Source organism: Erythranthe guttata, chromosome 6 (genome assembly GCF_056151865.1).
Source record: "Erythranthe guttata isolate IM_541 chromosome 6, IM_541, whole genome shotgun sequence".
NCBI lineage: Eukaryota > Viridiplantae > Streptophyta > Magnoliopsida > Lamiales > Phrymaceae > Erythranthe > Erythranthe guttata.
This window is the reverse complement of record NC_142538.1, coordinates 13,255,624-13,279,564: the sequence shown is the minus strand read 5'-3', so window position 1 is coordinate 13,279,564 and position 23,941 is coordinate 13,255,624. Positions and strand designations below refer to the sequence as shown.

Genomic DNA, 23,941 nt, shown 5'->3' with positions numbered 1-23,941 from the left:
TACTTGACACTGTATACCCATTTACACCGGATGAGATTGTAACTAGACTTGTGGGGAACGAGATCCCATATTCCATGTCGAACTAGGGCTGTAAATTCATCAGCCATAGGCTGACGCCAACGAGAATCTTTAAGAGCTTGAGACAGACATGTCGGTTCAATAGATTGCGACAATGGATGCTTGGTGACAAGGAATAATTGTTTTGGTTTAAACACATTATTCATTGAACGTGTGGTCATGGTGCGGACCCGAGGTGGATTTATTGGGATATGAACTGTGGGATCAATCTCATCAGTTGAGGTCTCAATATCTGATATTTGTGAAGCAGGTGTTGGTTGGGGCGAAGGGTCATCCATACTAGAAACGGTAGTAGTGGGAATAGAAGTATTAGATACAAGGAGAGACAAATCTTGAGTCGATGGAGAAACGCCTCCATTAACGCTGATGAACGTCGGTTCGGCGGGTCTTGATGCATGCTCAGTCAGTGCTTGAGTAGAAGAAATAGAATCTGGGTGATTGGTAAACCGAAATGAGCTATTTTGAGCAAAAGGAAAAATAGTTTCGTCAAATAAAACATGACGGGATATATATAGTGTTGAGATATAGGATCATAACATCGATATGCACTTTGACTAGTGGAATAACCAACAAAAAGACAAGGACGAGACTTAGCTTGTAATTTATTTGTTGTGTATGGACGAAGCCAAGTATAACATATACACCCAAATACTCGAAGTTTCGTTTAATTAGGTGTAATTAAAAATGGACTCATAAGAATATATATAATTAAGAAATGGGGTGGGCAACCTATTAATGAGGTACACCGCCGTGAGCATGGCATGTGTACAGTATATGTTCGGGAGATTGGCTTGATGAAGGAGGGTTTTACCTGTTTCGATAATGTTCCTGTGTCGTCTCTCTGAACTACCATTTTGTTCAGGGATATGTGGGGCAGATGTGAGATAGCTAATGCCGTGATTAGAGAGATATGGGCGGAGAGCAAGAAATTTCCCACCATTGTCTGTGTATAAGTGCTTAATCTTGGTGCTAAAACGATTTTCAACAATTTTGTGGAATTTGGAAAAAATCGTTAGAACCTTAGATTCGATGCAAAGTATACAACCAAACATATTTAGTGTGATAATCAATAAACATAACATAATAGCGAAAACCGTCAATAGAAGGTGAGGGAGTTGGTCCCCATACATCTGAATAAATGTACTTAAGAGGCTTTGTGCTCGTAAGACTTGTACCAGCAAAAGGTAGTTTATGTGATTTATTGCATGAGCAGGATGTACACAAGGAGAACGACAAAGGCAAAGGACTAACAGGCAACGTAAATTGTTTGACTAACTGGTTAACAATTTTGTGAGAGGGGTGACCAAATCTATTGTGCCAACCAGTAAAAGATGTACGAAGACTGACATGCGCTTGAACATGAGACCCGGAGAGTCCTAGATGAGCAGAAAATGGGTAGACGCCGTTCTCACATTGGCCTAGAAGAAGTGTCGTCCCCGTGATCCGATCCTTCACAATGAAAAAGAATGGGTAAAATTCAAGATACACATTATTAGCTTTAGTAAAATGATGAACATAAATTAGATTTTTTCTAATATTTGGAACACAAAGTGTATCGGACAAGAGAAAATTTTTGTGAGAGGACTTTAAATTCATGGACCCAACATATGTGATTTTCAAACCTGACCCATCACCGATCTGAACTTCACTGTACCATCATATTCAGAATTGATGATGAGATTGGTCATATCAGAAGTGATGTTGTGAGATGCGGCAGAGTCAACGAGCCAAGGCTTGCCTTTTCCTTTAGCTGTAGATGTGTAGTTGGCAGTGGCATGGGATGGCTGAAATAACACGCATTGCTTTGCACTAAGACCAGAATTGTCACATATCTGACAAAGAACATTTTTTTGTCCAGTATGGTGGTTCCGACGATATCCTTTTTGAGAGTATTGTCAATTATTGGAAGAGTTGTTCCTCGAATATTCCTTCTTTGGTTTCGACTTGTTGTTATTCCACCGTTGAGTTGAATGTGCTGTAACAACAGGAGATATGTTGTTAGATTCCAACCTCTTCAAGTAAGACTCATGACCAACAAGAAGATCATGGAGTTCTTCGAATGACAATGATGTTTCTCGAGCACGAATTAGGGCAGCAATATCACGGAAGTCTGGACCAAGGCCATAAAGAGCGTAAAGAGTAATATCGTCGGCTGACAAGATGCTATCGATTGCAGCAAGGTCATCAGATATTAACCTCATGGCATTGAGGAACTCAGACACGGTTCGATTTCCGCGCTGAATGAGGGTAAGCTCTTCCTTAAGCTGCATGACATGAGTGCGAGATTTACTCGCATAAAGGCGAACAAGTCGAGACCAAGCTTCACCCAAAGTCTTGGATGTCGCAATCATTGGCATGATGGACTCCGAAACCGATGCAAAAATTGCATTTAGAAGAAGTTTGTCTTGACGAACCCAAAAGGAATGGGGATGTATTCCATCAGAGGGAGTGGCACTAGATGGAGACGGACAACGTTGCGACCCATCGATGTATCGAAGTAGATCGTAACCAATTAGGAGAGACTCAAACTGAGGTTTCCAAGACGAATAATTAGATGGTGTAAGCTTCCATGGTAACTGTGATGCAGCATTAACTGCAATTAGTTGAGGCATATTTGGAGAAGAGGTAGGGGCATTGGACAAGGTTTGTGAGTTAGAAGGCATTTTGCGGAAGCAGGTTTAGGATCAAATCTCGAAGGAGAAAATGATATACTGATACCTAGGGGTGGAGATCGGACCATCGGATCGGAAATGGGCTATTCGGAAAATTTTCGATTTTTTTCGGAACCACAATTTGATTTCCGATTCCGATTCCGATCGGAATGCAAAAACGAGTTCTGATTCCAAAATTTTCGGAATTTTCGGAAAATCGGAAATTTTTGGAATCCGAATAAAAAAAACAGAGGAGATGATGGAAAAAAAAAACAACAAAAAAATAGCCAAATCCCAAGAACCATCAATGGCTAAAATCTTCACAAATTACAACACATGAAGAACCACCCCGAGCGGAAAAGAGTTACAAAACGACTCATCCAATGTCAAATATTTTACAAAAAGAGCTACAAAAAGATTAAATATTTTACAAAAAGAGCTACAAAAAGATTGACGAAGCATTATGGAGAAGAAGAGCGGCGCATGGAGAAGTAGAAGAAGAGCGGCGCATGGAGAAGTAGAAGAATTAGGTTTTTGCATTGAAATCAAATGGTTTGATGGTATGTTGATGATTTATCACGCCAAGAAATTCAGATCTGAAGAAAAAATGTGGCAGATAGTGAAAGAAATGATGTGTGCGGCGGGTTTGACCGAATTGTTAAGAAATTAGGGTTTTAGAGATATTCTTTAGAAATTGCATTTAAGTGCTCAAAGTTACGGGTTAGTTATATTTGAAATAGAACCATGGGACCAAAATGAAAATTGGATAAGGCTTTGTTAGGGTGATGGGCCAGATTAAAGTCCGATAAGCCACCTATCGCAACCCATATTCAGTGGGCTTTGTGCATTTTTTTCCAGATTTGGTTAAATGTATAATAGCAAATACACATAATACTACTATTATTATATTGCATTTTTCGGAAAAAAATCGGAACTTTCGGAAATTATTTCGAATCGGAAATCGGAATTTCCGGGAATAAAAATCATAGTTCCGATTCCGATCCAAAAAAATTGGAAAAAATCGGAAATCGGAATTTCGGAAATTGGAAAGAAATTTTGTCATCCAAAATCGGAAATAATCAGATTGGAATCGGCGCAAATCGGAAATTTCGTTCCGATTTCCACCCCTACTGATACCATAAAAGAGATTGCACAGTACAATGGAGAATCAAACACAATTCTTTCATTTACATAGCTTGTGTTTATATACATACATACAAAGGCTAATCTATGGGAAAATAATGTACAATAATTAAATGCTATACAATTACACGGATGCTAATATTCAGGGAATGATTTGGAGCTTAATATTTATTAATTCCAATGGCTCCTCAAATGGCTTGACATGAGCCTTGCAATCTTACGTTATTAGTTGATAGAATCCTTTTCTTTACACGCTGGAGGCTGAAGTTTCGACATAATGCACTTATTTACATTCTGGTCTTTTATGGGGGCAATTTCACAATTTTCAGAAGTGCTGCGCTGGGTGCTTTGGTCAGGCCTCCTATGGTGGATTAATTATAGATTAACCCACATCTGGGGGGCTAACAACAATAATACAAACTTTTATTAGGTTTCTAGAATTAAGACTTGTAGTTTATTTTCTTTCACTTTTTTACCCCATTTTAGGGTTGTTTTGTAATAGTCTAGCTAGATTAGACACGAATTTTTTATTGGGATTATTAGATAAAACCCCCTCATATGCATTGTACGGTTAGTATAGGTCCAAAAACAATCCTATTTTTAAGATAAATCCAAAATATTATTTAATTAACCATAGATAATGTAATTCACTATATTACCCTTAATCAAATATATTAAACCCTAATATCTCATTTCATCGTTTATTTCCTCCCCTTACCTTTTTTCACACAATCGGTTCATCTTCCCCATCTCCACTGCCGCTCCTCTTCCTTTTCTCCACGTATACCTATCTTTGTACCGTTATACGCATAATGACAGACATCCCCCAAATATCTTATTTATTATAGCATTGGTCTTTTTCTCGACTGTGAGTATTTTTTTTTTACATTACTCTGCGTGTTATGTGAATTGTGTATGAGGAAAAAAAATATGATGGAATTGAGAGACGAAAGTTGCTGTTAGGTTGTAACAAGCGCCCATTGGAGTACTTGAATTTTTGTCCCGTCGAACAACACGCTCATCAAGGAGGATTTAGGGCTGCGGGATAGGAATCTGAAGTTTGTTTTCGAATTTGGGTGATTTACTCCCAATTGTTTTTATTCCTGATTGTTTGAATTTGGGTAGGAATATGTATTCGAATTTGGGTAATTTGTGGCAGCAAGGCGGTTGGTTTTATTCCTGATTGTTTTCGTCATCTTGACTTTGGAGGTTTTTTGCATTTGTGGAGTTTTTTGTAATTAAATTTGTTAATTATATAGTGATTTTTATTAATTAAAGAGTGATTTTCATTAATTACATAGTGGTTTTCGTTAATTGCTAAGTTTTTAGTGAATTTTTGTAATGAAATTATTAATTACATAGTAATTTTCGTTAATTACAGAGTAGTTTTCATTAATTATAAAGTGGTTTTTGTTAATTGATAATTTTTTAGTGAACTTTTGTATTGAATTTACTAATTACATAGTGATTTTTGTTAATTTACAGAGTGGTTTCATTAATTACAGAGTAGTTTTTGTTAATTACAAAGATATTTTCGATAAGTTTATAACGGATTTTCGTAACGAAATACTGTAATCACATAGTGGTTTTTGGTAAGTTTATAGTGGATTTCAATTTGTTAATTTTTTTTTTTAATTTAACTTTAAAAAACAGAAGTATAGAAAATAAAAACAAAAATTAGAAAAATGAAAAATAAACTTTTTGAAAAACAAAATCAAAATTTTCTTATGAAGAAATCGAAAATCAGAAAAGAAATAAAAATGAGATTTTTAGAATTGATTTGGGAGCATTATTTTGGGCATAAATCTGAAGCGTGATTTGGGGTCTAATTTTTTGAAAACATTTGGGTGTAGATTATGGGTATAATTTTTTTTTTTAATTTGAATAATTACTCTAATTACTAATTAGTGGGGGCATATATGGTTTTTCAGGCCTATTGGATTTATGTCAAATATCATTTACAAATAAAAGATTTATCAAGAAGTAAAATTTCGATGAGGATGTCTGTCATATAGCCCCTTTTTTATTACAATTGTAGGGGTACTCTTTTTTCCTTGTGTTAGGCCCACAAGGTTTTAACGATGCCCCATTTCGCCTATATTTAATGGAATAATAAAATCTTTTGGATATATATATATATATATATATATATATATATATATATGTATATATATATATATATGTAAATGTATATATAGGTGTATATGTATATATATATATGTATATATATATATATGTATGTATATATATATATATATGTATGTATATATATATATCTATGTATGTATCTATATATGTATGTATATATATATCTATGTATATATGTATATATATATATCTATGTATATATCTATGTATATATATATATATATATATATATATATATATATATATATATATATATATATATATATATATATATATATATATATTAAAATAAAAATAAATCAACAATTAGTGAGAACCCTTTTCACTTGTACATCCGCTCACTTTCCAAAATTTCTCAAAAAACTCATAGCATTTCAATTATTATTTTTGTGTAAATTCTTTTTTCTTCGTATATTTTTTCAGAAAATTGATTTTTTAAATTCGATTAAAAATTTTGGTTTTTATTTTATTTTTATTTTCGAATATCTTATAAGAAAAGTTTGACTTTCTTTTTAAAAAAATTATTTTTGTTTTTGAATTTTGATTTTTTGATTTTTTAATTTTTTTACTTCGGCTTTTTAAATTTCAATTTTAAAAAATATTTTTTAACAAATTGAAATCCACTATAAACTTCTAAAAAAACCCACTGTGATTAACGTATTCGACTGCGAAAAATTCACTATAAACTTATCGAAAACCAGTATGTAAGTAACAAAAACCCTTATGTATTTGACGAAAATCGATATGCAATTAATGAAAATCCCTAGATAGTTAACGAAAATCACTATATAATTAACGAAAAACACTATATAATTAACGTATTCCATTACAAAAATCCACTATTAAACTTATCGAAAACTACTATATAATTAAAGTACTCCATTGCAAAAATATCAAAATCCACTATGTAAATAACGTAACCCACTAAGAAAATCCATTACACACTATCAAAATGATAAATTCTAATAACGCCGACTATGAAAAGCACCATCTTCTCCCCCGTGAACGAGCATACTCGATGTTAGCATCTTCTTCTTATTGTTAAATTTCTCAAGCATCACCCACCTAGTCATCCCTCCCACAATCGCTCTCCCCACTTAAGAAATAAAAACCAATATTCAATGTCCATGAAGATGAAAATCAAAATAAAATTCAAGAATTGAACATATAAAAGATAATATGTTTTGCGCCAGGATTATCATCATTTCATTGAACATTTATCACCCCTTTGTACATTTTTTTTTTTTTTTGAGAGGAAAAACGATCATATTATTGAGCAAAGCCTTCTAAAGAAGGAGGGAGATCATTAAACCCTTCAATACAAGAAGAATTCGTCATCTTAGCCACAACATTGGCAAGACGATTTCCAGATCATTTAATAAACTCAAAAGAAATAGAACTCAACATAGGAGTCATAGCTAAGCAATCTTCAATCAGAGCTCCAACTGATGTATTAGATGGAACACCCCTGCGCAACGCATCGATGATTTGGAGGCATTTTCCTTCGAGAATTGTCGTCCAACCAGCCTTTGTAGCTTTCCGTAATGTGTGCATGGCTGCTCGCGCTTCACCATCGTCGGGTGTTGTGGGTCGTCCAGCCACTCACTCAGCACTCCACCATTTACAATCTTTGCACCAATCTCGAACGACCACAGCCACCGTGTCAAAGTTAGCATCTGCCGGGAAAGCTGCGTCGAAGTTAATCTTAAACGTGGCGAACGTGCCAGATGGTTGGATGATTTGCATTTGTAGGAAGAGTCACCGTTAAGTTTGTTGAAATAATAAACTAGATTAAGTGTATTAAGGAATATTCTAGAAGGTTAATTCATGTATTAGCTTATTCATGTATTTGGTTTTAATTACAGTTCATGTACTAGTTAGAGGGGAAGAATTAAATTGAATAGTGATACATGTACTAAACTAGATTCATGTTGGGAAAATCCTATAAATACCACATGAACTCTAGCCATTTGTAACAAGTCAAGGTTTTCAAGTTTAATAGAATTCTCCTATTCTCCTCCACTTCTCGTGTGTGTGTGTGTGTGTGAGTGTTGAGTGAGTGTGCTCTCCATTTTCCAACAAAGTGGTATCAAGAGCCAACTTGTGTTTGGAGAGACGTAAGTTTGAAGAAAATAATGTCGAACGGAATTCCATTTCAAGTTCCAAAACTCACAAAATAAAATTATGGAACTTGGTGCATCCGAATGAAGGCGTTGCTTGGAGCTTATGATGCTTGGGAACCTGTTGAGAACGGAGTTGAGGGTGAAGATGATGCCTCCGTAAAGAAAGATCAAAAGGCCCTTACGGTCATTCATCAAGGCTTAGATGAGGTGATGTTCGAGAAGGTTGCTAGCGCAACCACCTCCAAGCAAGCATGGGATATTCTTCAAACTTCTTTTAAAGGAGTTGATAAAGTGAAGAGAGTTCGTCTCCAAACATTTCGAGGAGAGTTCGAGTCGCTGAAAATGAAGGAATCCGAATCGATTCGGATTACATGTCAAGAGTTTTGGCCAATGTTAATGAAATGAAGAGGTATCGAGATGACATCACGGATGAACGGGTCGTTGGAAAGATTCTACGATCCTTAACTCCAAAGTTCAATTACGTGGTCGTGGCCATCGAAGAGTCCAAGGATTTGGACACCATGACCGTTGACGAGCTTGCCGGATCGCTGCAAGCCCACGAAGAAAGAGTTAAGCCAAGACAAGAATTGGTGGAGCATGCTTTTCAAGCAAAGCTCTCTTTCAAAGAAAAAGATGAAAGGCGTACTACGTTCCAAAGAGGCCGAGGACGTGGACGAGGTCGTGGAAGGGGAAGAGGCGGCTACCAATCCACACATAAAGAAGAGATAGGCCAAACATCATATCAAGGAAGGGAGCGTGGCCGTGGACGAGATAGATGAGGAGTTTCGAGGCCAAACCAAAGAAGATATGACAAGTCTAAAATTGAATGCTATTCTTGTTATAACTTGGGGCACTTCGCGGGAGTGTCGAAATAATTTGGAGGAGAAAAATAACTTTGCGGAGAGCAACAATGAAGAAGAAGATCCCACCTTACTTCTCGCGTGCAAAAGAGACGTGGACGAAGATACCAATAAGTGGTATCTTGATTCCGGTGCAAGTAACCATATTTGTGGAAATAGAGATTTGTTCTTTGAGCTTGATGAGTCTACTGGAGGCAATATCACTTTTGGAGACTCCTCAAAAGTTTAAATCAAAGGAAAATGTACGATTTTGATTCGTTTGAAGGATGGAAGCCATCAATTTATTTCCAGTGTATGTTCCGGGAATGAAGAACAACATCTTGAGCTTGGGGCAACTTTTGGAGAAAAATTATGATATTCCACTGAAAGATAGATGCTTATCCATTAAAGATGAAAATGGAAAGTTACTCACAAAGGTGCCGATGATGAAGAATATAATGTTTTTACTAAAAATTCAAAATGATGTTCCAAGATGCTTGAAAGCTTGCGTTCAAAATCCGTCGTGGCTATGGCACATGAGGCTTGGACACTTAAATTTTGAAGGCCTAAGAGTGATGAGCATGAAACGTATGGTGAACGGCTTGCCAATTATTGATCTTCCAAATCAGCTTTGTGAAGGATGTCTTTTTGGAAAACAACCTCGAAAAAGCTTCCCAAAGGAGTCTTTGACAAGAACTCATTATCCATTGGAGTTGGTTCACTCAGACGTTTACGGACCTATCAAGCCATCATCACTTGGGAATAATAATAATTTCTTATTATTCATTGATGATTTTTCTCGAAAGACTTGGGTGTATTTCTTGAAAGAAAAATCCGAGGTATTTGAAACTTTGAAGAAGTTTAAGAGTTTGGTGGAAAAAACAGAGTGGCTACCAAATCAAAGCGCTTCGAACCGATAGAGGAGGAGAATTCACTTCAAATGAATTCATGGATTTCTGTGGAGTAAATGGCATACATCGTCCTATGACGGTTCCAAGATCACCACAACAAAATGGCGTGGTTGAACGAAAGAACCGAACAATTCTCAATATGGCAAGGAGCATGTTGAAAAGTAAAAATATGCCGAAGGAACTATGGGCTGAAGCGGTGGCATGTGCTGTCTACTTATCCAATCGCTGTCATACTAAAAGCGTTCATGGAAAAACACCTCAAGAAACATGAAATGGATTCAAGCCAAGTGTTTCACACTTGCGAGTTTTCGGGAGTATAGCCTATGCACATGTACCGGATCAAAAGAGGACTAAGTTGGATGACAAAAGTGAAAGGTACGTGTTTATCGGCTATGATCAAAATTCAAAAGGGTATAAATTGTACAATCCAAGCAATGGAAAAATTATTCTCAGTCGAGATGTGGAGTTTGATGAACAAAGCAATTGGGAATGAGATAATTCAAAAGAGGAGTACAATTTTTATCCATTCTTTGATGAAAATGATGGTGATTTACATCCTACTAGTCCACCTCCAACACCTCCACCACAAAGTCCGGCAATTGGAGAGGCAAGTTCTAGCGAAGGACCTCGGAGAACTAGAAGTCTAAGAGACTTGTATGATGCAACCGAAGAGGTAACACAAGATTTTGGTAATTTAAACCAATTCTGTTTCTTTGGTGATTGTGAACCTCTAGGTTATGAAGAAGCCGCATGTGATAAGAAATGGAGAGAGGCCATGGATGAAGAAATCAAGGCAATCAAGAAAAACGAAACATGGGAGTTGGCAAAATTACCAAACGGGAAAAGCACCATCGAAGTCAAAAGGGTGTACAAAATATAAAGAAACTCCAAAGGCGAGGTGGAGAGATATAAAGCAAGATTGGTGGCAAAAGGCTACAAACAAAAGGCCGGCGTTGACTATGGTGAGGTTTTTGCTCCCGTTGCTCGTTTGGAAACTATTCGCTTAATGATTTCTTTGGCAGCCCAAAATCAATGGCAAATCCATCAAATGGACGTGAAGTTCGCTTTCTTGAATGGTATTTTGGAAGAGGAAGTCTACATTGACCAACCTTTGGGTTATAAAGTTAAAGGGGAAGAAGACAAGGTCTTGAAATTGAAGAAAGCTCTTTATGGCTTAACGCAAGCACCTCGTGCATGGAATAGTCGAATCGATCAATATTTTCAAGCAAATGATTTTTCAAAATGTCCACACGAACATGCACTTTATGTGAAGAAATCTAAAAGTGGTGACATTTTGCTTGTTTGTTTGTACGTGGATGACTTGATTTTGACATGAAATAATCCAAAGATGTTCGAGGAATTCAAGATGGCTATGGCTAAAGAGTTCGAGATGACAGATATTGGCTTAATGTCCTACTACCTTGGCATTGAGGTGAAACAAGGAAGTGACGGTATCTTTATTTCTCAAGAAAGATACGCCAAGGAAATTCTAAAAAAGTTTGATATGGAGAATTGCAAGCCGGTTAGCACTCCGGTGGAATGTGGAGTCAAGCTATCAAGACAAGGAAATGGTGAGAAAGTCAATCCTACAAACTTCAAAAGTTTGATCGGCAGTTTGAGGTATTTGACTTGTACACGACCGGATATTCAATTTGCCGTTGGGTTAGTTAGTCGTTTCATGGAAGTTCCTACTACTTCTCATTTGAAGGTTGCAAAGAGAATACTTCGGTACGTCAAAGGTACACTTGATTATGGGATTTTATATTCTCATTCTCAAAATTTGAACTTGTTGGTTATTGTGATAGTGATTGGGCCGGTGACATTGATGATCGTAAGAGTACTACCGGGTTTGTATTCTTTATGGGAAATTCATCTTTTACTTGGAGTTCAAAAAAACAACCCATTGTTACTCTTTCTACTTGTGAAGCGAAATTTGTAGCAGCTACTTCTTGTGTTTGCCATGCGATTTGGCTTAGGAGTTTGATGGAAGAATTTCACGAACCACAAGAAGACCCGACGAAGATTTTTGTTGACAACAAATCAGCACTTGCATTGTCGAAGAATCCGGTGTTTCACGAAACGAGCAAACATATTCATACAAAGTATCATTTCATACGAGAAAGTGTTTCTAAGAAAGAAGTGGAACTTGAGTTTGTGAAGTCTCAAGATCAAGTTGCCGACATATTCACCAAACCATTGAAGAGCGACGTGTTTCAAAGATTGCGAATGTCTCTTGGTGTGATGAATCTAGTTTAAGGGGGAGTGTTGAAATAATAAACTAGATTAAGTGTATTAAGGAATATTCTAGAAGGTTAATTCATGTATTAGCTTATTCATGTATTTGGTTTTAATTACAGTTCATGTACTAGTTAGAGGGGAAGAATTAAATTAAATAGTGATACATGTACTAGACTAGATTCATGTTGGGAAAATCCTATAAATACCACATGAATTCTAGCCATTTGTAACAAGTCAAGTTTTCAAGTTTAATAGAATTCTCCTATTCTCCTCCACTTCTCGTGTGTGTGTGTGTGTGAGTGTTGAGTGAGTGTGCTCTCCATTTTCCAACAAAGTTAGCCTCCGTGTAAAGAGATAGAAATGAGGAGCTGCCAATGAGAATGTCCTCCGCCGTAAGGGATTTTCCCCCATGAATTTCCTCGTTCCGATTATTCCATGCCGCCAACTGTATAGTCTCTTTGGGGAGAAAAATTGAGAGGAGATTTTCATATCCTTTGTACAGTTTTCAAGTAGATAAATATCAAAATAAATTTAAAATAATTAATATGTAATATATAAGAATGATTATATAATTATATGGAAAACTCACCAACAAAAAAGTCTATAATGCATACACATACAAGTTGAAAAAGTCCATCGTTAAAAAAAGTTTAACAAAAAAAAAAAACACAACATAACAAACGCAACACAGGAAAACGGAGGAAATGAGAAGAAAATTTTACCGGTAGCCTCTGGTGCCACGCGGCTCCTCCCTACTTCACGCCGCCGCCTGTAAACTTCCAATCATTCTTCGCCCAAATCGTTCTTCATACCATTGCAACCTTCGAAATCACATACACCGTTGTCTTGGATATGCCCACATAAGAGATGGTCGACGCAAAGAGGTGAAAACATAGGGGGCTAGGACGGGGGAGGAGCGGCGGCAGACAAATTTGTGTTGCTTGGATTGGTAGCACCGCCCATATTAGTGTTGTTGCCCGAAAAGTTCACGACGGCGGTGGTCTGTAGGGTATCATGTAGCCAAGCTCCATATCTGATATAGATATGTATAAATTCTCCTTAAGCAGTATTGATTACTGTTAAAAAGAAAATATACTCAAGTAATGCAGAAAAGAAGAAACAGAGGTGAATAAAATTAAAACAAATATAATAGAGAAATTATCATCTCAGTCTTCCAATTTTCCACACCAGAGATTCACACTTTCACACAATACACCACCAGAGTACCACAAGAAGAACATATCTTCTTTCTCTCTCACTCACAAACCCTAGTTTCACCCAAAATTCCACAAAGGAAAGAACATATCAAGCACTCAAGCTTACTCTCTCACCAAAACCCCATTTTCAGAACTCACAATAGAAAAAAACTGAAAGATTTAGTTCGAGATTAGGTTTGTATCTGTGTCTTATCTTCTTCCAGCCTTCATACCCATATTTATAGAGACATAAGTCAAATAGAGCCAGTGAAGGCTGTACTGGAGGGTTAAAGTCAGCCATGTACCATGCACTTTGACCTCCAGCCATGACAGAGTCAAGGTAGTACAAGGGAGGAAGAAGACAGAAGTAGGAGCGGCGAAGAAGAAGAAGAAAACTAGGGTTTTCAGAAATAAGAGTAAAGAAGAGAGAGAAGAGAGTATTTAAGTGAGGGAATAAACGGTTCAGATTACGCCAGAAATCCAACGGATGAATTTGGTTACATCTGATTTGGGCTCAACTCATGGTGATGTATATAAGATAGAATAATTGGGCTTTCTGGCCCAAAACACATTTGAGCCAAAAAACCAACAGTTGGATACCACCACACAGAGATCGTGCGATGAGTGGTGGAGAGAGAGGAAAGGGGGGCTGCGGTAGATAGAGAAGAGATGTTTGGGAGAAATCAAATTGAGAAAAAAAGAATAGATGGAAGATGAAATAGGTTAGATCCTGATAGGATTTGGGTGGAGATTATAATTGAGTTATTGTAAATTAATATTAAATAATAGAAGTATGTCAAATAGGAAGAAGGGTGTAATTGTGAAACTGTATTCATTTTATTAATTAAAAATATTTTGAACTTAAATTAATGATAATTTTTTTGGACTCAAAAATAAAAATAAAAGATAGAGGGCTCTAACAAAGGAATCAAATAACCCCAAATAAAATATCGAACATATAAACATATTTCAGTTGAAAAAAAAAGCCCTAATATGTTATGAGTCATTTAAATCAAACCTAACCTAATTTCAACTTTCAAATCTTATTTTTAAATTAAAATCCTTAGTTTGAAACAAATCCATGTCCCTAATTTTTTAATTCATTCACCTTTATTCTTTAGATCTATTTTCCCTCTCTATTCTTCTCTTTCTTTCTCTGTCTTGCTCTCTGTTGCTCTAGATCTCTCTCGCTCGCTCTATCTCTCTCACTCGCTCTATCTCTCTCGCTCGCTCTCCCTTGCCACCACTCCACTCGATAGTTGAGGGAGGTGGTGGTTATGGCGATGGCGCGACAATGGCCGTGGAAGTTGCGGCATAAGGAGGACGGTTATGAAGTTAAGTAAGCGGCGTCTATGGCGATGGCGATTGAAGAAGATGGTTTGAGGTTGGGTCGATTGTGGCAGGCGACATCAAGGGTTAATTTGGTGGGCAGCGGCGCATGGGGTGGGGGATGGCATTGGCGGCACGGCGTGGCTAAAGTTGGGGATGGCGATGGCGCCATGGATGGGTGGGTGATAAATACAGAATAAAAATGATAAGGGCAGTTTAAATATTTCTTGGTGGAAATTTCACTCTTTAGTCTGTGGAGGGCATTTTTTGAACAAATTTTATAAATGATGTGAAGCAAACTTTTAGTTGAGATTGTTATTTAGTTCTAATAAATTTTGTCATCAGGGACCTATGTTTTGAGTAACAAAAAATAACGTATAAACATATTTAAGCCCGATTTGCTAAAACTATATAATGCGCCTTAGATGACAAATTAAAAAGAGGGCGGAATTTAGCCATCTGGGCTCTTTCGATTCGCCCTGCCAACATTTTTTAGATCAATGCGTTGACCTCCCCCGTACATACAAGTCCCAGTGCAATATTTATACTTTTTATGTGATCCGGCTATTACATGATAGTGAAATTTATCAAATGTTTATATGACTACTCGTATCTTTATTAAAACATTAAAATATTGCACAAAGAGAATTTTTTAACAAAATATTTCACCAAAAAATAAAATAAAATAAAATAGGTTCATGAAAATATTCTCTAACAATAATGAATGAACTTGCTAATTGCAGTTCCACATTTTGAAAATTTGAAAAGGTATTTGCATAAATTGATTACTTCTAAAATAATCCCAGAAATGACTTTCGACGATTCTAGCATCATTTGATATTATATATATATTTATATTTTTAAATTATAGTATTGCAAGTAATTAATAGATTCAGAAAATAAAATAAAAAAAAGAAAAATCGAATAAGCAATATGGATTTTTTTGGCATATATGATTTGTTGCTCAAATCCAAAGTACGCACTCCATAGCCTGGATTCTGCACTTCGGATTCGGGTTACAAACATGGATAACTGCAATTTCTTTTAATGATTCAATTTGAATATAAAATATTTAGTGAAAATTTCTCTTGCTGTAAAAAATACAAATGACAGATCACGGTAAAACGATTAATCGTATTTGGGACTTGCATAGTTACTAATACAATTGGAGCATCTATAGTGAAATCTCAATTTCAACTTTTTTGTCAGAATCCCCAAAAAATTGGGATTAGTTGTGCTCTAGTCAGTTTATATTTTTTTTCCAAAATACCACGTAAGCTGTGAGTCCCCATGCAGCACCCTAGTTAGGAGATGTTTAGGGGAGGTAATTTAAGCCATGTTCCTTATTTTATTCATCTCCATTGAAGCGTGTACCATCTTTTGTGTTAAATCTTCGCATTTTTTTCCTTTTTGGTTATGTAACGTTTAATTCTATTTTATTATTTGAATATATTATATTCTTTTAGGGATTATAATAGTAAATTTCATTGATTTTAATATTAATTGTAAAAGAAATGTTACATTTAGATTCATCGATATGGTAAATATTTATTAATTTTAAGTATAATATTAAAAGAGATGTTGCAATTTTTTTGCTCAAGATGAATAAAAATTTGATTTCATATTGATTGCTCAACACATGTTTCTCATATTCATCACTTTTATTAAAATAAATGTCACAATAAATTTTTTCATGAAATTTAATTTTACTAAATTCGATTACAATGTAAAATATAATTCTCCAAGTGAAAATAAAAGAACAATAAATCACAAATACAATTAAAAATACTCATAAGCATTAGATTATTTAGACATCTTCTCCGTAGATATTCCACAAATGGTTCAATAGATCAGATCTCAAAACTTCATTGGTTCGTCGATTGCAAATCCGAGTAAGGCGTGCTGAGATATATGCCGTCAAAATTGAAGGATCTCGTTCATATTGAGGGGGCCGAAAATTCTCTTCTGGTAGTAGTGTCCATGGTTCAATGTCAATTCCACATTCATCTTCTATAATCATGTTATGAAGTATAATGCATGTTTTCATTATATATACATATATCCTCTTTTGACCAATAACGGAAGGATCCTTGCGATATACCCCATCTACTTTGTAAAATACCAAATGCACGCTCCACGTCTTTTCTAATTGATTTTTGTTTTGTAGCAAATAATTTTTCTTTTGCAGTGGTGAGATGAGCAATGGTTTGAATAAGAGTTTCATATTCGGGGTAAATGCCATCGGTTAAGTAATAACCCGTCGTATATGAACGACCCGTTCACCGTATAATTAACTGGAGGCATTTTACCATGTATCGTATTATCAAAAAGTGGAGAATGGTCGATGATATTAATATCATTATTTCCACCTGACATGTCAAAAACATAATGCCAAATCCATGTATCGTTGGATGCAACTGCTTCTATAATTAAAGTTGGTTTGTGATGGTGACCCCTGTGTGTGATGTGCCAAGCAGTTGGGCAATTTATCCATTGCGTGTGCATACAATCTAAATATCCAAGCATACCTGAAAAGCCTCATGACTCACCTTGTTGTAGAAGGCGGTGAATATCATGTTTATTTGGTGACCGGGACACTACAAAAAAAAGTATTTTATGTGACAATCTTTTGTGACAAAATCAAATTTTGTCACAGTAAAGGGAGATATTATGACAAAATTTCACATTGTCACGTAAGTGAATATTTTAGGTGATGAAGGTTAATTTCGTCACATAAACTTCATTTTATGTGACAATAATGAAAAACCGTCACCGTAGAATATACAAAAATTTTAAACAATTGACTGGCAGTATCTTGTGACAAATATTTAGGTTTCTTATGACAAAGTAATTTCGTCACATTCTTTTTTTGTTGTGACAAAATTATTTCGTCGTTACATAAAAATAATATAAATTACTTATTACTAGAAAATCTTCCCCCAATTTTTTAGACTTAGTCCGATCCTTTTCTTTTTTTTCTCATAAATTCCCTTCTCTTTCCTTCTCATTTTCTTTACCCGAACAATCTGCTCTTCGATCTGCCTTTCGCGTCCACCATTATCGTTGCACCGCCAGTGTTCGTTTTCCTTCGCCGCCGCTAGTGTTCATTTTCCTTCGCCGCCGCTAGTGTTCGTTTTCCTTCGCCACCGCCAGTGTTCGTTTTCCTTCGCCACCGTCAGTGTTCGTTTTCCTTGGCCACCGCCAGTGTTCGTTTTCCTTCGCCAGCGCCAGTATTCGTTTGCCTTCGCCACCGCCAATCGATTCAGGTATAATTACTAATTTATTTTTCTCTCCATCTCCCCTCTTCACTCTAACTCCACCTCTCCCGTTTTCTTCTCTCCATTTCTTCAATGGAATGTTAGGTTTTTTGCATAAAAGGGCCAGAATTTAGTTATGTTCTCAAAATTAAGTTAAGCAGGTTTATGATTTTATTTTTGAAACCTATTTAGGCTGATGCCGAAAATTGCCGAGGTTGGAGTCGATCGGAGCTCGTGAATGGGAATTAGGATTCTCAGCCATTAGGTTCTTCGTTCAATACATTTATCTTATTATCTTAACTCTTAAGCGATAGAGGTTGTCTCGTCCATCTATTGATTACTCCTTTTTTTTTTTAATGTGAGATTCCATTATTGAAGCATAGTTCAAACTGCAATTTGAAGATAACAGTAATACATTTTGAGCTGGAAGTAAATATTTGGGTCCCTTCACTCCACTTGTTTGTCAAACATAAAAATTTGATCTACTTTTACAGCACGTTTTGGAAAGGGGAAATTGGAAAACCGCTTGTACGGAGTCAAAATACCCACAAATTGTGTGGGAAAATTGTACAAAGGAGCCAGCACAAGTATGCATCAAATGTTGTAGAGAAATGTTTAGAGTTTGGCGATGCCGCTGAACGGGAGTTTTTGATTGATGAGATCCTTCTGCAGTTTGAAGACAATGACAATTTACTGGTAAGAGAATCTATTATTCAACACCTTGTTTGAAGAATAAACTATGTACATTCTTTATCTATACCTAATTGATGTCTCTTGGCATCATTCTTTCTGCTCTTTTTAACTGGCTAACAATATAATAAGGATTTCACCGTGGATGTGCCTTTGTTAATCAATTGTTTATTTATTTATTTATTTTTTTTCATTTTTAGGTGATGATGAAGGACCAGTTTGCAAATTACGTAGTCCAAAAGATTCTTGAAATTAGTAACGATACGCAGAGAGAAACATTGCTTCATCGAATTCGGCTTCATCTCATTGCTTTCTGTCTTTTCAGTTTTCAATTTTCAATGATGGTGAGTAGGGGTGGGCATTCGGGTCGGGTTATTCGGGTATAACCCGACCCGGTCGGGTATTACCCGACCGGATCGGGTATTACCCGACCGGATCGGGTAATTTTTTACGTAACCGGGTTTTTCCCGGGTTCGGGTACCCGGTGCTCCCAAACCGGGTCGGGTCCGGGTATTAGAAATCCTACCCGGGTACCCGATCGGGTACCCGGTTGAATTTTATTTTTTTTTTTATTTTTTTTTTTTATATATATATATATATATATAAAGATATAAATAAATATATATATATATATATATATATATATATATATATATTTATATATGTTTGTATGTATATATATGTATATCACTATATCAGTGTATATGTATATCAGTACATACTACATAGACATATATATATATATATATATATATATATATATATATATATATATATATATATATATATATATATATATATATATATATATATATATATATATATATATATATATATGTATATCTTAAATAAAATTAGTTACTGTATTTTTCTAAAAAAAAAAAAAAAAAAAAAAAAAAAAAAAGAGGAAAATAGCAAAACCCGAACCCGACCCGAACCCGACCCGAGATAACCGGGTACCCGGCAACCGGGTACCCGGTTATTTCGGGTCGGGTTCGGGTAATTTTTTTTTTGCAAAAAACCCGAATAACCCGACCCGAATAACCCGAATAACCCGACCCGACCCGAATGCCCACCCCTAATGGTGAGAACGTGATAGAACTCGTAAAAGATCTTTCTGCAGCTGTGTTAATGATTGCAACTAACTGCAGTTGTTGATTGATGTATGCAGATAATAGAAGTACCTCAGAGCCGTAGGGTTTGCTTTGAGTGTCGGAGAATTATTTTACGAGATTCTCTGCTCTTATCTGACATTGAAAGTGGATAGCTGAGATAAGCTCATAATACTCCAACCTCCGGTCGACAAGTGCTAGGCAGTGCTTTTAGAAGTGAGGTTGAAATTACAATGTCGGTACGTATATATGTGAGAATTTACCAGTGTGGTGTAAATTTTAGTACAAATGTGTGAGTAATGTATAGATAGAAGCAGGGGACTTGCTTAGGTGTAGTTTGAATGCTAATTCGTCAATCTGTAGAGTGTGTGTAATATTTGAGGAATTGAGTTGCAAATCATGGCAGGGAAATGGAATTATCAAACAAATAATAAGGTTTTTTTCTGTATGCCTTTGGATCAATTCATTAATCACTAAAGAGTGTTTTATATTTACTGTCCATTTATCATTATTTTTGTATTAATGGATGTACACACTTTGACTGCAGGTATACTGATGTGGTTTGGTGCTCGGCTGATGAGTTCTTCATTCCGCCTCCGACAACCCTCTGCCTCTGCCTCCCGTCCAAACCAGGGAAACTTGGTTTTGCAGAAGTTTCAGTCAAGATTCATCACTATGCTTGTGATCTATATCTGCTCAAAACTTAACTATATTGGAAAAATTGGCTGAAATATATATATATATATATATATATATATATATATATATATATATATATATATATATATATATATATATATATATATATACACACACAACATTTTTGTTGAGTATATTGTGGTATATTGTGTAATGCTTACATTTGCATTTGATTTGAGGTTATGTGTTTTGCTTTATATCGTAGTTTGATCGAAATGCAGCATAGTAACAAAACCGTGCAGCTTCTGCTGAAAATAACGTTGTTTTGTTTTGCAGACGAAATCGATGGCTTATGTCTGATCATCTTTTGTGGCTTATAGCTGTTATCCACTCAAGCTAATAGAGACCACTCAAGCTTACTCGGGCAAGATGACCTATGGGTATATTTCTCTCCCTTTCTTTATATTATATGCATGTATTTGGATATATATTATATGCAATGATATCTCTGTAGTTTTAGTTTCTATACAGCTGAGTGTACTTTGGTTGCGGATGTGTAAGTCTTTGACGGCGTATTTGTGGAACTTGTTAGAAGTTAGAATCCTATGTGATTATCTATTATGGTATTGGTTGTTTTGTCTAGAAAACTGGATCTTACAAGAATAAGCATACATATAATAGAGCAAACTTCTGCTTTAGCTAAGTTCAGAAGTTCAAAAATGCTTTCCTATGTGTTAACATCAATTTCATTGGAGACCAAAAAGAATAGGAAAAAAAATAACGCAAGAGCATTTGAATGCTTTCTTTATTTTATTTCTTTATTTTTTTATTGATTGAGGTAACTGCCATAACATTTGTTTTATTACTAATTGTTTGTGTTCTACGTATATTTCATTTATGTCTAGAACTAATGGAGGTAATATTTTTCTATGTTATGGATTATGTTTTGTTGGTACAGGTTGATAGAAGGTACAAGCACTTCTGTAATTGGATGGAAAAAGAGTATCTTCACTATTATAAGTAATTGCTGCAACTGTTAAGAGATGGAATTACGGTCAATAAGAAGGCTAAGGGGAAGAAGGATACAATATCATTAGGTGCAAACTAATGATTATAGCTTTTATTTATATTTTATTATAGCTTTTGAGTGTAAACTAGAATGTGAGGTTTTCTGTAAGTGTGATAGTACTACTACATATTGCAATATAAGTATTTTTTTTTATTTAAGAATCATTCTTTAGTTCAATGAAGTTTAATTATATTATTTTTGTATATTAGAAAAGTAAAAATTAAGGCATGTATATATTATATAATAAATTATGTTGTCAGGTAAATTCTACATTATAAAAATGTATTTTATGGGACGAAAATTTTGTCTCAATAGATCTTGTAGTTCATGTGACGAAATAATTTGTCACAATAAGCAGCACCTACAGTGACGAAATAAGCTTGTTATGACAAATTTAAGTTTTCTATGTGACGAACATTTTGTCGCAAAAACACACAATTCTATGACGAAATTATATTCCGTCACAATCGCTGGTGACAAAAACAGTATTTCGTCACAAAACACCTTTCGCGACAGGCCCTACGCGACGAACGCTGCGACGAAATAATTTGTCACATAAATGTTTATGTGACGAAAGTTTAAGTTTGAGTGACGAATTTTCTCGTCACATAAAATGCTTTTTTTTGTAGTGGGAGTATTTTTCCCCATATAGTTCGATTGTCGATGAACAAAACTCTCTTAAAGTTTCATTATCAGTTGCCTCCCTAGTCTTCAAATATTCACACAATAATCAGCAGATGCTCCATAAGCAAGAATTCGAAGTGCAGTAATTATTTTTTGAATAGATGATAAGCCAAGAAGACCACGTCCATCTCTCTTTCGGATGAAGTATGAGTTATGATTTTCAAGATCATTCTGAATATGAAGAAACAACTCCCTGTGCATCCTAGAACGCCTGTGAAAATAAGAAAATGGAAAAGTACATTTTTCAAAAAAATAATCTTTCAATAATAGTTCATAACTTTCTTTACAATCACGATAAATATATTGTCGTTGATGCAGTTGTTTCTCATATGCTAAAATTTATCATTTCTTGAGTTTCTTTCTCCATACGAAGAGAAAGACGTTCTTCCACCTCTGAAGAGGATGATGAAAATGAAGAACTAGATGATTTAATGTATGCAAATTCATCAGAACGAAACCATCCAGCTGAAGAAGCCATATCTTAGATGAAATCTATGGTGTACGTACAATTAACTCAGAACAATATTTATAGAAGTTGGAAAACTCAAGAAAATTGAAGTTGAAAAAATCAACAAAGTAATTGAAGATGGAAAACCAATAAGATAATTGAAGTTGAAAAACCAAAATACAAAATAATTGAGAAGATAATTGAAATTGAGATACTCGAGAAAATAATTGAAGTTGGGAAACCAAGAAAATAATTAAAGTTAGGAAAAAAGTAAAAAATAATTGAAATTGAGATAATCGAGAACATAATGCAATTTGACATATAGTAAAGTTGAGAAAAATAATTGAGGTCTTCTGAACCATGTCACATGTCTTCTACAAATTAACATTGAGAGAATCGAAAAATCTATCCACTTAAAACCTATCCACTAAAAATTTATACAAAAAATCTACCAAAAAAATATCTATCTAAAAAATCTACCCATAAAATATCTATCTACAAAATCTACTCACTTGCTAAAATCTATCGAAAAAAAAAATCTATACTTCATACATATTCACACTAAATATTATAAATACTAGTTATGCATTATGTTATCATTCACCCCTTCAGTTTACATATAAATATAAATTCTCTCACTTTTACTATGAATCCATGTTTTCCTTTCAATTATGGAATCAATCCTGAATATAGATTTCTACCACCACCACAAAACTAGTCTCAAATATTTCCCACCAATTTTCATACAATCCTTACAATTTCAACTCACAGTCACAATCGTTTTCACAATTTTCTTATAATTCTTCCGTCTATGCAGGATCATCTCAAATTCGAAATCAAGAAGAATTACAAAGTATGAACAAATAAGGTAAAATGACCAAGACCCTAGGGCAAAATAGAAACTGGAATCTGGAAGAAGATGAAGCACTGTGCAAGGCCTGGTTACGTGTTTCTGAAGATACAATAGTTGGTACTGACCAACAAAGAGGTAAGTTGTGGGACAAAATTAGAATATAATTTATATCTATTTTAAAATGTAATCCATGTAGAAATGCGTCAGGGCTAGCGCACCGATGGAAAATTATTAAACAATGTGTGAGCAAATTTTCTGAGTATGTTCGTACGATCGAGCGAGCTCAATGTAGTGGAAACAATGCAGAAGATAACAATGCAGAAGATAATTATGTTCAACCATTAATATGTTATATTTTTTCTTATAGATGATTGCAACAAAACAACTATATAATGACAAAGAAGAGCATCAAATAAAAAAGTGGTTGACATTGATTTGGATGATGATGAAACTGAAGATTCATCAAATACCCAACCTCCATCATCCGATCAATCAGTCCCTGCTACAACTCCAACTTCAACCAGCCATGAAAT

General features: G+C 35.1%; 1 protein-coding gene across 1 annotated transcript; it reads left to right on the top strand.

The window, feature by feature from the left end:
• Positions 1 to 14,685: 14,685 nt before the first annotated feature.
• LOC105955009 (uncharacterized) lies at positions 14,686 to 21,584 on the top strand. Its single transcript, XM_088819039.1, has 8 exons — positions 14,686 to 14,834; positions 17,647 to 17,922; positions 18,408 to 18,609; positions 18,804 to 18,947; positions 19,775 to 19,954; positions 20,263 to 20,374; positions 20,691 to 20,794; positions 21,313 to 21,584. Exons 1-5 carry the CDS (start codon positions 14,686 to 14,688, stop codon positions 19,868 to 19,870), a joined length of 867 nt encoding a protein of 288 aa, XP_088675165.1. The 3' UTR covers positions 19,871 to 19,954; positions 20,263 to 20,374; positions 20,691 to 20,794; positions 21,313 to 21,584.
• The last annotated feature ends 2,357 nt before the right edge of the window (positions 21,585 to 23,941 follow it).